This window comes from Balearica regulorum, chromosome 30 (assembly GCF_011004875.1).
Source record: "Balearica regulorum gibbericeps isolate bBalReg1 chromosome 30, bBalReg1.pri, whole genome shotgun sequence".
NCBI classification, from domain to species: domain Eukaryota; kingdom Metazoa; phylum Chordata; class Aves; order Gruiformes; family Gruidae; genus Balearica; species Balearica regulorum.
Window position 1 is genome coordinate 935,514 of NC_046213.1, and position 13,957 is coordinate 949,470.

At 58.1% G+C, this 13,957-nt stretch overlaps 1 protein-coding gene across 3 annotated transcripts in view; it reads left to right on the forward strand.

Moving 5' to 3' along the window:
- Positions 1 to 680: 680 nt before the first annotated feature.
- WIZ (WIZ zinc finger) overlaps positions 681 to 13,957 on the forward strand; it is a 54,836-nt gene continuing 41,559 nt past the window's right edge. For all 3 annotated transcript variants that reach the window (XM_075738192.1, XM_075738195.1, XM_075738194.1), the window contains exons 1-2: positions 681 to 1,063; positions 6,218 to 6,672. In XM_075738192.1, the coding sequence (XP_075594307.1) occupies positions 696 to 1,063; positions 6,218 to 6,672 (823 nt within the window). In that variant the 5' untranslated portion in view covers positions 681 to 695. The remainder of the gene's footprint in view (positions 1,064 to 6,217; positions 6,673 to 13,957) is intronic.

The following is a 13,957-nucleotide window of genomic DNA, read 5'->3' on the forward strand; positions in this document are numbered from 1 at the left end:
CCTGGGGCAGTGACAGAGATGGCAGGGCCACGGGGACCTCTGGGGACAGGGCCATGGGGACACTTTGGGGGGTGACAGGGCCATGGAGACCTCTGGGGACAGGGCCATTGGGACACTTTGGGGGGTGACAGGGCTGTGAGGACCTCTGGGGACAGGGCCATGGGGACACTTTGGGGGTGACAGGGCCACGGGGACCTCTGGGGACAGGGCCATGGGGACACTTTGGGGGGTGACAGGGCCGTGGGGACCTCTGGGGACAGGGCCATGGGGACACTTTGGGGGGTGACAGGGCCACGGGGACCTCTGGGGACAGGGCCATGGGGACACTTTGGGGGGGACAGGACCACGGGGACACTTTGGGGTCCCCTCATGGCCGCCCCTTCCCACACCAGCCAGACCTTCCCCCCTCCGCCCCCCCCAAGATGGCGGCGCGGCACCGCCGTCGCTCGCCGATGACGCACCGCCCCGCGCCACTCGCGCTCTCTCTCTCCCCCACCCCCTCCCTCCTGGAAGGTCGCCGCGCCGCCTCTCCCCTGCCCTCCTTCCCCGCCACTCCCAAGATGGCGGCGGCGCCGAGCCGTTAACGTCATCAGCAGCGCGCCGCGTAGGACGGAGAGGGCGGAGGGCGACGGCGGCGTCGCGCAGCGGCCGTTCCGGCGGGGCGGGAGCGCGCGGCGGGGCCGGAGCGATCCAACATGGCGGCGGCGGCTACGACGGCGGCGGCAGCGACGGTGGCGGAGGCGGTGCCGGGACCCCGTTCGCCGCCCCCAAGATGTCGGCGGAGGCCTGGTCGCGCGAGGCGTGACGTAGTCAAGCCCCGCCGTCGGGAGGGGGGCGGGGGAGCGGCCGGAGCGGCGCAGGAGGCGGCGGCGGCGGCGGCGGCGGCGGCGGCGGGACCGGCCGGGTCCCCGGGGGGGGATTTAAAGGGACCATGTCCCCGGCTCGGCGGTTGCTGTGGAGACCGGAACCGGGCAGGAGACGACGGGGGCGGCGGTTGCAGCAACAGCGACGCCGTTGAGGAGGAACAGCAGCCCGGCGGGCCCGGCCCCGGGGGGCCGGCGGGGTGAGTGCCCGGGGCGGGGTGGGGTGGGGGCCTGGCCCGGTGGGAGACAAAGCGGAACCGGGGGGGGGACCCACGGTTGGGTCGGGGGAAGGCGACGCTGGCACCCCCCCCCCCAACCCCCCCCCCCCATACCGGCCCCGTCCGGGGTGCTGAAACGTGGGGGGGGGGGACCCCGGTGTGGGGGGGACCCCCCGGTGTGTGTGGGGGGACCCCCAGGTGTGTGTGGAGGGATTCCAGGGCCTGAGCTAACGGGGAAAGGACCCGGGGGTCCAGGGGGACGGTGGGGAGGGACACCCGGGGTGGGGAACTGGGTGCCCAGGGTGGGTGGGGGGGGGCTCTGTGGTGAGGAGGGGACCCGAGCGTCCGGTACAGGCAGCGGGGTAAGTACAGGCAGCGACGTAAGTACAGGCAGCGCATGGCAGGTACCAGACAACAACACCGGGACGGAACGGCGCCGGATTCTCGGCATCTACCGGCTGGGTTTCCCCCCCCCGCCCACCAGACGGGGATGGGATGGATCCAGAGCCGCCCTGACGCTTCCCCTCGGCCCGTCTCGTGCCGCTTCACCTCCGCCGCGATCGCCGGCACGGTTCCTGAGGCTGACCTCTGCCGAGCTCGTTAACCGGGGTTAAACAAGCATCCGGCGACCTCGTAATCTCCACCGGGAGCTTCGCATCTCCCTCCTCCGCCGACCGGAGAGACATCGGAACCGGCGAGGGGCTGCGAAGGCGGCGGCGCCGTGGGGTTTCTCCCCCCGTGCCGGGGATTGGCGGCACCGGTGGGTTCGGTGGTGAGTTTTGGTGCAGTGCCGGGGAACGTTTCCTCTTCCTAAACAGCTCAATGGCGGGAGCAGGTCGGAGCCCAACCGGTGCCACTGCCGTACGGCATGAAGGCGAGAGCGGTGCTGCCGTCGCCCGGAGCAGCTTTCAGTTCATCCCGGCACGGCTCGACGCTGAATTTCTCTTCCCGGCACGTCATTTGGAGGAGCTGGTGGACAAACCGTCCCCATCGATGCCGTGAAATCTCCATCTGGTAGCGCCGACAACCCCATAGCCGAATTCTCCGAGGATCCCAGCCCTGCATCCCAACAAAACTCCTCGACAACGGGATTTGCCGGCTTGTAGCCGCGATCGTTGGAGCAGAAATGGAAGAACTCCCTGGGGGATGTGTCCTTTGCTCGTTCCAGCTCTGGAATAAGGAAAAAAAGCCACTTTTCTGCTAAACGAGCTCGTTAACACCGGGGAGGAATGTCACCGATCACTTGAGGTTTCCCTGCAGAAGGAAATCATCCCGGCTTGAGCCCTGGGAGCTCCCCGGATCCTCCCCGAATTCCTCCTGCACTGAAATCTGGAGCGTTCGCCGCCTTTCTGAATTTTCCTCGTGGGTGCGATGAATTTTCTGAGTTTTCTATGTTTTGTGCGTAAGCGGCACTGACGCGAGCGCGCCGAACCCTGCGCGGCCCGGGATGGAGCGAGGGGAAACCATCGTCGTTCTCCATTCTGCCATGCGAGGAAGAAGAAAACACGGGGAAGGGGAAAAAAAAACCCCAACCAACCCATGCAGCCGGAATCTGCTCCGGTGGGAGCGTGCTGGACCCTGCGAGCTCGGCCATGACCTGGCACGGAGGAGGAAAAGCCGGCACCGTCCTCCTGCGTTGCGGCTCTGCTCGGCCAGCAAGGAAAAAACTAAAAATACGTGTGTGGGGGGGAAAACCCGCTGGGCTGTGACCTGGCACCCGGAAAAACTGGTGCTGTCTTCCCGCTCTGCCACGGGAGGAAAAAAAAAACCCCAAACGCGTGGGGAAAACACACGTACACGTCTGGAACCTGCCCGACGTGAGCGCGCCGGACCCCGGTACTTGGCCACGAACCACCACAGAGGGGTGGAAAAAAACGGGCACCGTCCTCTTGCGCCGTGGCTCCGCTCTGCCGCAGGTTTCTCCCAGAGGGGGGGGGGGGGGGGGAGAAAAAAACCCCCAAAACAACAAACCCACGTGAGGGGAAAAAAACCCACGCGGCCGTAGCTTGCCTGAATCAAGCGCGCCGGACCCGGCACGCTCGGTCGCGATGGAAGGGGGGAAAAAAAACCCGTCGCCGTTTTCCTGCGCCCGTGGCTCTCCCAGCAAGGGGGGGAAAAAAAAAACCACAACAACCCCAAAAACCCCAAAACAACCCCACGGGGTGGAGGGGGGGGGGGGAAGGGAGGGGAAAAACCCCACGTTTCCCACTCAAGAGTGAGGGTAACCCCGTTGCAGAAACTCCCGCCTTGAGTCGTTTGGCCTGGGGAAAGGCCCCTTCCTCTCGACTTCCAGGGAAGGCAGCGATTGTCCCCACTTAACCGGTTTAGCATTTAAATTGTCCCAATTCTGCTCCGCCTTTGCATGGCTCTGGGGCGATGGGCTGGGGGAAGGGTTTCCGCAGTCCTGGCTCCCACCCTTGAAGCGAGCGGAGCTTGGGAAGGGAGTTTGGGAAACGAGCGGAGCTTAGGAAGGGAGCGGAGCTCGAGAAGAGAAGTTTTGAACTTTTACGGTGAGCGCTCGGGGTCTTTGTAGGGCGCCGGTGTGGAGCGAGGCGGGGGGGAGGGAAAAAAAAAAAAATCTGTTGTTTTTTTTTTTTTTTTCCACCTCTGGTGAGCTTGGAAACACCCATGCGGGTTTTTGGGGAGAATGGTGGGTTTTTAGGGAGCGCTGCCGGCACGGCAGATGGTTGCATTTGTGTTTTGGGAAGAATAGAAAGGAAAACTTGGAAAAATTGGGGGGTTTTGGTCAGCAAGGCGCGGGATGCGGCACTGATGTCCCCTCCGCTCTGCGCCAGCTCGTGTGCGGTTGGGTTTGGGGTTTTGGTGGGTCGAGGTGCTGGTGGGTGATGCCGAGCCTGACGCCGGGGTGCGGGTGAGAGATTTGGCGTCGTTCTTGGTGTGGGGGTTTCGGCACGGCCGTGGTGAGCAAAGGTTTGGACGGAGCCAGCGAGCGCGGTGCCGAAGGGATGCTGTGATTTATCGCAGGGGAAGGGAGCTGGTGGTCCCTGAGGGGTGCTGGATTCCATCCTGGACTTGGCTCAGATCAAACCCATACCCCCAAAACCCGCAGCTTTTAAAAAATAAACCCATTTTGTGGGTTTTTTCCACCCATTCTCGCCCAGATGGATCCCCCTGGCTCGGGAACGTGCCAGGGTCTCCGGCTGGGCTGTAGATGTGGCTGCAATTAAAAAGGCAAAAATCCACGATGACTTTCTCCTTCCCTGGAATCCCAGGTTCCCCTGCCTGTCCCCTGCCTGTCCCCTGCCTGTCCCCTGCCTGTCCCCTGCCTGTCCCCTGCCTGTCCCCTGCCTGTCCCCTGCCAGCTTTGCCAGCACATTGCCGCTGCGCACGCGGCGCCTCGTCGTGCCTTTTTATTTCCTTGCGGCGGGGCGACACATTTCGGGGCGACTCCTCGGTGTTTGATGGCACGCCGGGAAACCAGGAGAAACGCCGGCACTGTGCTGGCTGCCAAGCTCCCCTCCTGCCGGCGCTGCTCGGTGTGGAGGCTTCTCCGACGGTCCTTGCCGGCACGACGGATGAGCTGCCGTGGCACGATGGGAGATGCCGCACGTGTCTGACTGGATTTAAGCCCGACGGTGGTTTAAGATGATGCGACAATCCGCTGCTTTCCCCCCCCCCGGTAAACCGGTGCGGTGGCTTCATTCCAGTGGAGCATCCCTCTTCCCAGCCCAGCACCGAGCTGACACCGCAGCAAACCCTTAAACATCCTCAAATTTGGGGTTTTCTCCCCCAAAATCCTCTGTGGACCGATGGGAAGTGTCGAAGTCATGTCGCTCTTCGGGGTGAGAGCATCGGGTGCCATTTCGGGGCGATGCTTGAGGAATATCCGTACAAACCGAAGCCAGCCGGAGCAAACGATCCTCGCAGAAGAAAGATTCTGACACGTCGAGCAAACATATTTTTAATTTATTTAATTGACTTTCTATTTTCACTTCTTATTGGCAAACTAACCCACGTTGGCTCCGGGCATCGTTCCCCAGGGAAGCGACAGGCACCGGCTGCTTTGGGGCGGGAGAGATTTCGGGGTGGCATTTCGAAGTGGCCGCCGGGCGTTGGGGTTTGCACCATCGCTCTCCTCCCTCAGCCCCGGGGCGGGAAAATATCTTGCGCCAGCTCGAATAATTCCCTCTTCATTTGCATTCTTTACCTTGAAGGTATTTATAGTCTCTTCTCTGCCTTCTCCTTCCTCGACGGGGTAAATTTAGCTCTTTCGCTCTCCTCCTGTGCCTTTATCCTTGCAGGGAGCTGATAAGCCTGGCTTTTTAGCGCCTCTTTCCTCCTATTTTTCGCTTCTCCACCCGCCCGGGTCAGGATTTGACCCGGCATCTCTGCCCTGCAGAGATCAGGATCCTGAAAACTCTCCTTTATTTCTCCCAATTATTTTCTTTTTCACCTTTTATGCTGCGGTTGCAGCAGCGTCGAGTGGTGGAAAGTGTTTTAGGGTGATGGGTTTGGTTTTCGGGGGGATCCACACATGGGCGACCGGTACCTCATTGCCCCCCAAGGGTCCCAAACTCTTCGGGTGTCTCCCCAGTGTGAAGGTACCACTTTGTCCCATCCACTTGAATCCACAGCATCCCAAAAATTCCCCCCCGCCATGTCCCAGTTTTGGGGGCAACCACCTCAATTTTGGGGCAACCGGTGGCAAAGCAGAGCTCCCAGGGGTGCAAACCGGTGGCTTTTCCAGCACTGCATTGTGCGATTGAAATTTTTTTGGGGGGTAAATAATCAATTTGAGGGCGACTGCAGGTTTTTTTGGGGGTGTGCATGGCTGAGGAGGGAGCGAACGCTGTTCCCTCAGCAAATTGTGGCGTAGAGGAGGGGAAAAAAAAAAGCTCCGTATCGGGGGAAGAGGCGGCACCTTTTGGGGTGCATTGATTCCGGCAGGGACCCGGCACCGTGCCAGCTACTGGCAGCACCAGTTTTATCGAGGGGAGAGCAGTGGGACCCGATGTCTTGCCTGGCTCCGGGACACTGAGAGCTTTGGTGACCGCGGCGAGGCACTGGGACTGTTGGGTTTCCTGGCACGGGCAGAGCCACGACCATTTCTCCTCCACCTTGGCACAATCCAACCTCTTTTCTCATTTTCTCCTCTTTATCTCTTATTTCTTGTAGATTTTGCCGGCAGTCCCTGGCCGCCAACCCTCCCGAGTGCCGGCGCGGTGTTTTTTTCCGAGTGACACAGCACAATCGGCGAGGGATGGAGAAAGCTGTCCCTAATTTCTCAGAGCGCCAAGGAGATGGAGGCAGAACCCTGTTAATGACACCAGAGCCGAACAAAGAGACTTTTCCTGCCCTTGAGTGCCCCCAAGGCGAAGAACGAAGAGCCGCTTTCCTTCAAGATGCGAAGAAACCCCTGGAGAACCCGGCTTTATCTGGGACGTCGGTGGAAACGGAGACGGAGCTCGAGGAAGATGCTTTCTATGCTGCGGATGATCTGGCAACGATGAGCAGGGAGGGGAAAGGACCCTCTGGCACCGAGCTGTGCCCGTTGCAAGAGGACTCCGACTTCTTCTCGTCGCTCTCCCGTCAAGAGCCCGACGTCGCCCTGGAAGCGCACGACGTGGCCGGTAAGTCCCCGGTTGGCGCCGTTGGGGTGGCTTCTTGGGGAACGGGGACACGTCCCCGTGCATGCTTCGTACGTGGCTGGCGATGCTCGAGTTGATTTGGTCGGTTTGCCTGATGGTTGCGCCGTCGTGGTTTGCAGCAGACGTTTGCTGTCTTGGTGTTGGAGGTGTTCCTCAGCTCCCAGCATTTTGCGGTGAAACGGGAACCGCGGGACGGTGAGAAACGCTTGGATTTGATGGAAGGAGAAGTGAGGGTGCGAATGCCGGGCCAGCGTCTCCGTGTCGTTGTGCCGCCACCCAGTTTCAGCACTGCACATGGGCACAAAACCCTGTGGTGCATCAAGCCAGTGGCTTTTTGGAGACCCCTCATGCCTCCTGGCACAGCGTTGGCACCCCAAACTGAAGGTGTCCCCAAACGGGCACACCTCGCTTGTCCCCATGCAAGACGGTCATGCTCCACCGCGACCCGTGTGTTCTCGGTGTTGCCGGCCGCGCCAAGCGAAACTGCGCTGCTCGTGCCTGGCCTTGCCGAATTCCTCTCTTCTCAAAAGGGAAGCGCTCCTCCAGCTTGCAGGGCGAAGACATTGTCCTCTGCCCCACCGCTCGGTGCTGGGGAAGCCGTGCCACCGGTGCTGTGCAGGTGACGGGGGATGAGGAGCTCCAGCCAAGGACTGGTTGGCCCCTGGTGCCGGCACGGAGCTACACTGAGATATTTTGGGCGTTGTTAACCCCCGCTGTGTGTGCTGGGTGCTCTTCTAGGGGATGTTGTGGGTGGGGGATCTTGTCATCCCTGTGAGGTCCGTTCATGGCTCAGCTCTGGAGAAATTCTCCTCCAAGGGCTCTTGGATGAGCAAGGAGGTTTTCATTGGGTTTGAGTTGGAAGGGACTTTCAGAGATCATCCAGTCCAACCCTCTGCTGTGGGCAGGGACATCTTCCGCTAGATGCGATTGCTTCAAGCTCCATCCAACCTAATCTTGGACACTTTCAGTGATGGGGCATCCACAACTTCTCTGGACAACCTGGTCAGGTGTCTCACCACCTTCATCATAAAACATTTCTTCCTTAGGTCCAATCTAAATCTACTCTCTTCCAGTTTAAAACCGTTGCCCTTTGTCCTACAGGTCTTGGTAAAACATCTTTCCCCATCTTTCTTGTAAGCCCTTTTTATAGATGGAAGGGCCACAAGAAGGTCTCCCCAGAACCTTCATTTCTCCAGGCTGGACAACCCTAACTTGCTCAGCCTGTCTTCATAGGAGAGGTGCTCCAGCTCTTGGATCATCTTCATGGCCTCCTCTGGACCTGCTCCAACAGGTCCTTCTCCATGGGGCTGCTCTTAATCCCCCAGTTTGTGATACTGGGGATTGCCCCGACCCAGGTGCAGGACCTTGCCTTTGGCCTCGTTAAACTTCATGAGGTTCATGTTGGCCCACTTGTTGGCCCATCAAGAAGTCACATTGGCCTGTCAAGGTCCTTCTGGATCACATCCCTTCCCTCAAGGTATCAACTGGGTTTGGTGTCACCCACAAACTTGCTGAGGGTGCCCTCAATCCCACTATCCATGTTGTTGATGGAGATATTAAATAGTATTGATCCCAGTACAGACCCTTGAGGGGCTCCCGTCCTTCCCCGTGGCCATGTCCTTGCTGGGAAACAAGGTGGGTGGTGGCCACGGATCCCACCACTGGCTGGTGACTTGCTGTGTTACTTGTCCTCTGGCTTGAGGGTGGCTTCTTCCCCATCTGGAAGTGGTAACAGCAATGGAGTCGCCAGCTGTAATTCCTCCTCAACGCTGCTTCCCTGTAACGAGTTTTCCATCTCCGCAAACATCGGTTGACTTAAAACCTTATCTCCTGGTTCAGGTGACCTGCTTGGTGAGTCCTGCTCTTATTTAACCACCATGGGGTGGATGGGGAAGGACCCTGTTGCGTCTGGGAAGCTTTTCACCTCTTGGTTCCTTCACTGTGGTCAATGGGTGGAAAATTAGCTCCAGGGGATGGACGTGTGTGTTTAAAGATGACGTTTAAAGGGAGTCGGTGCCCAAAAAATAGCGAGGGCTGTGTTGGGAGATGGGGAATGTCCTGGGCTGGTTGTCCAGCCTGGCTCTGGATGGGTGGTGGGGCTCAGCTGGGGTCCTGTGATGCTTTGGGTGGACCGAGCTCCAGCCCTGCTCATGGACGGACTTAAGGGGATGCAACTGGAGGGATTGGGCGAGCCCCTGACGAGTTTCTCAGCTGGAAAAAACAAGGTGAAATGCCCCAAAACGGAGGCCAAGAGTTGCCTGTTAGAGAAGAGTCCCAGAAGACCCTCTGACCGAGTCGTGACGCTCAGGCTGGACCTCCTCGCTTGCCAAACTCCTCCTCAGATCAGAGTCTAGGTGCGGCCAGAGCCAAGCTTGACCTCCGGCTCTAAAGAAGAGTTCGGACCCTCAGTTCTGCCACTGAGTCACTTTATTTCAGGTCGAGCCAGGTATCTCCGAAGAGAGACACCCTCGGTTATTTTCCCCGCGCCTTTTATACCTTCACGTCTGCTACGCAAGGTGTTCACGTGCTTGTCGACGTGACACGCATGGATTTTTTCTGTTTAATAGCCGCTTTTCCTCTACGATGATTGGAGTCACGTCTTTTGAGTTTTATCTACTCAAGCAGTTTCACCATCCTCCCGTCTTATCCGTGCTTGGGTCTTGTCTGTCTTCGGTTGACTTGAGATGGAACGGTTTCTCTCTTTCTTTGAAGGTCTTTCCCTTGAATTATGGGTTTGGTCCAGTTTATCTCGTTGTGCAAGACTCCAGTACTTCTCCTTTTCCACCAAGCAAAGGTTCAACTAAAGTTCAGTTACAGTTTGTGGCCCAAGGCATCTGCTCTCCAGTCACTCATGCCAAGCAAAGCCACTCGAATTTCAATCCAACCTAATTTTAAACGATCGCCCAATTAATTCTAATATTCTATCAGTAAACTGTTTTAATCCCCAACACCGGCAGACCGGTCTAAGGGTCCGTGGGGTGGGAAAACCCTGCGTGAATGGTTGTGGTTCCATGAAACTCAAGGTTTTGGGGCTCTTTTTGATGCCTCCAACAGCCACATCATGGCCAAATTATCCTAGCATCTGCTGAGCACCGGCGACCGTGAGCCGGAGGTGGTTTGGCAGCTGCTGGTAGGTTTTCAGAGCCACGTTGCTGCCGAGAGGTCAGCAAGCGATCGCCGGGAGAGATGTTCCCCCCGATAAGGGTGGTTTTTTGGGGCGCCCTTGGCGTGGAGCATCACTCCATCATCTCTGCCGAGAGTGTCGAGTCGGTGCCGGATGGGCAGCGCGACCCACAAAGGACGGCGGATGCAAGAGAGGAGATGGAGGAATAAACCCCATGTCGCCGCTCGCCCCGGTGCCGACGATTGTGGCAAGCGAGCGGCGGCCGGCTCGTTAGCGGAGGAGCGAGCGCCGTGGCGGCTCGGGCAGCTGCTCCGTTCTGCCCGACTGAGCTTTGAGCCGGCGCGGGGAGGGGGAAGGAGCTGCTGCCGGGGATTTCCCACCCCTGGTTGTGGTACTCAAACCGTCACCCCATTTTCGGCTGGAGGCACCGTGAGTGATGGGGGCTGGGTGCCACATTCCACAGGGACCCTTCTGGTGGCTTTTCAGTGGCCTCATCTCCCCTCTTTGCTCTTTGGGAGGGTGTTTCGGGCTACTCACTGGGATTTTTTTGGGGTGCTGCGCCACACACGGGCTCTTTTAGAAGCGGTTTGGGTAATTCGTTGTTGCGGACAGCAGCAACGGGGCCGGGGATGCTCCAGTCTTTGCCCCCTTCATATTTTGGGGCTCGTCCCCGTCCTCCCCGGGGTGAAAGGGGGGTGCTGCTTCCCCACGGGACCCAGCGAGGCGGCTGTGCCCTGGGGTTCGAATATCTCCAGGCGGTGGTTCCCTCCTGTTTCCTGAATCACCTGCACCCTTATCAACCCATGGCCAGGGGGGATTTTCCTCCCTGTATCACCGCGGGGATCGGCAAGGCGGTTGGAGCTGCGGTCGGTGGTGGTGGTGGCCCGTCAACACATTTGAGCTTCTCCCCCCCCCCCCCCCCGCTCCATTCTTCCTCCCTTGCACCGCTCGCGGCATCGCGTTGGTTTGGGGCTGCCCAGGGAGGAGCTGGTCACCTTGGTTCCCCTGCCCCGGTCACCGCCGATGGAGCGGAAGGTCGGAGGTTTCACCGGAGGTGAGGGGTCCTGCTGACACGTGGGGGAGGGAGGGGGGTTTGGAGGGGGATTTGGTGGCCAAGGAGGTGGCTTGGGGTTGTGTTTTCGGCTGCACGTGTGGGAGGAGACGGCACCCGGCTCCTCCCTGCGCTTGGGGACGGTGCCACGAGGTTCCCGATGTGGGGACGTCCTGCTCTGGGGATGTTGTGACACTGTGGGGTGTCACAAGGACCCCAGTACAGGGACATCCCGCTCTGGGGATGCTGTGGCAGCGTGGGGTGTCACTACGGTCCCTGATTTGGGGACGTCCCGCTCTGGGGATGCTGTGGCAGTGTGGGGTGTCACTGTGGTCCCTGATTTGGGGACGTCCCGCTCTGGGGATGCTGTGGCAGTGTGGGGTGTCACTGTGGTCCCTGATTTGGGGACGTCCCGCTCTAGGGATGCGGTCACAGTCTGAGGTGTCACTACGGTCCCCACGGTGTCGTGCCGTGCCACGAGGTCCCCAACACGGGCTCGCCGTGCTCTGTGGATGGCAAAGCCCTACAGCACGTCAGTGCCACAGGCTCACGTCCCCACCAGTGCCCTCCGTCCAGGAGCTGCCGTGTTAATTAGCCGAATTAATCAAGGCAAAACATGCGTTGATTTAATACGAGAACAGTAGAAGAGAGGAAACAGCGTTTGCGGTCCAGGCGTGAGATTATCGACCCAAAATCTGCCGTTCCTGGCACTGGAGTTGCCAGATATGGTTTGATTTAACCAAATCTTCTCTTTTATGCCTTATAATGTGTTGAATTGCCAGTTTTATCCATTGTAAGTCCGAACCGATGCAGGCCATGTGCCAAACTGGGACAACTGGGGAAAATGCCCAGTTCAGGTACAAACAGCTCATGTGCTTTAGCTAAAAAGGAGCGTTTTCATCCCAAATAGCTTTAATGACCCGCTGCCCACCCGTGATGGGCACCCCAGGGTTTTCCTGCGCTGCAGGCGGTGAAACCTCACCGCAGCATCGTTTATTCCCAATTTAGAGGGTTTTTTTTATGGTTATTTTGATTGCGATTGCAGGGAAGCCGCTCTCGGTTTAGATCTGAGCCGTTTCTAACTCTGCAAGGGGGGCGTGGAAAGAAGCAGGGTGGTTTTTTAGGGTTTTTTTTTTTAGGATCCAGGCAACTAAATAAATCCACCGTGTCTTTTTTTGGGAGGTGATATGAAAGGACTGGCGGAGAACCAGAGCCCACGGGCTTGTTCGACACCGCACAGCACCCTCCACCGCCTTGTCCTCTTGGCAGGGGGTTTCTAGCAGAAGCAATTTCCCCCCAAAAAACCCTCCCAACTTTGGGGGGGGGGAATCACCCCTTTGAGCTCCCCAAAGGATGCTCAGGCTTTCTCAGCGTGGCTGCTTGGGAAGCCAGAGATCATGAAGTTTGTAGAGACTCTTTTTTTGTTTGTTTGATTTTTTTTTTTTTTTTCCTTCTGCCCCATTCGGGAAGAGAACGATGCCGCGGAAGGGAGGTAGCGGAGGCGTTCACGGCGCCGGGGTTTTAATTTATACAGGTCTGACAGCAAGGACAATACCCAAGATGGACTGCATGTGGCAGGGGCTGAGGCTCAGCCTTTGTCCCACCTCCATGTCCCTTTTGTTTCTCCACCTATCTTATTTTCCCCCCCCTTCTCCTTTCTTTTTAATCCCTTCTTCTGTGTCCCCTCTCCCCTTCCCCCTCCAGTCTTGACTTGCAAGAACCGCTGTCACGGGCCAAGAGCCTCTTTTGATTCATCCCTCCAAGCCCCATTAAGGAGCTCTTGAAGTTGAGATCGCTCCCAGGAAAGGCTGATCCCAACACTTGGAGATCCCCTCCCTTCTCCACCATCCATGTGCACAATCCGATTATTTTTTTTTTTATATATATATATATATTTTTTTTTTTTTTTCCTTGCTGGAATGAAACTCAAGAGCCCACTTGAGCCCAGAGTCACACACAAGAGCCTGGGGAAGGATGCTTGGAGCCGTGTTTGCCTCCGTTCCCATCTCTGTTGGGGAAATTGAGGGGCAGGATGCGGCGTTCCCGGGGCGGAGGTGGGCTCGGCACCCACTGCCCACGCAGGGAACGACCCCAGGGAAAGGTGCCGGCTTGTCCCAACAGCTCAGCACTCGCTGGTCCCATGGGGCTGTAGGTTGTAGGGATTTTTTTTTTTCCCCCCCACCCAAATATGCTCTTAAAAAGTAACTAAATGGCATAAATCAGCCACAGGGGTGTAATGGTTGCCGGTACTGCATGCGTTAGAAGTTGTCCCCATCCGTGTCTATGGCCTGGAGTGGTTTGGGGACAACTTGTCCTTGGGTTGGCAGTAATTTGGGTTTTAACTGCCCCTGGGGAATAGTGATGCTCACCCATTCCGTGGTGCTGAGAAGAGCCTGGTTTTGGGGTTCCGCTGCCTGGAGGGTGATATCTGGCTTAAATTATCATAAAAAGAGATAATCTCAAGCTGCAGAGCTCAACCTGTGACTCAGTTTCCCCTTGCAACCCCAGCAAAATCCCGCTGCCATGGAGGGAGGGATCCTGGCTGTGCGCTTGGCTGCCCTTGTAAAATGGGGAGAAATCCAGTGGGATTGGGGATTGTGGGAGCTCTGCGGCATCTGTTCTTGCACGCTTACGGAGTGCGTCATCATAGATGTCTTCAGTCCTGGCCTCTGAGATATTGTCACCTCTGTCATTGTTAAAGCAAAGCTCGTTAGATGCTGCAGGGGCTTTTCTAGGGGCCTCCTGCTAAACTGGAGCTAGTCTCCAGGCTGAGCATAAGGTGCCACGGGAATCTCATGGGACAAGTGAACCACTAGGATTGAAATTGCCTGAATTTGGGTCATTTTAGGGTTGGTGGCACTGGCGACAAATCGCTGTGCCTCCGATCCGCGTCACCACGTTATCTAGCTCCCCACCCACCCCAGAACTTCTCTGGGGGATGGCTTTCACCCCCAAAACGTGCCCATCCTCACTGTGGGGACACGGGAGGTGGTGGATAAAGGCTGAACGACTCTCCGAATCTGCTTCCTTCCTCCAAAAGTCCCGAGTATCCTTTTGGAGGGGATGGGAGCACGGAAGAGGGCAAAGGTGGT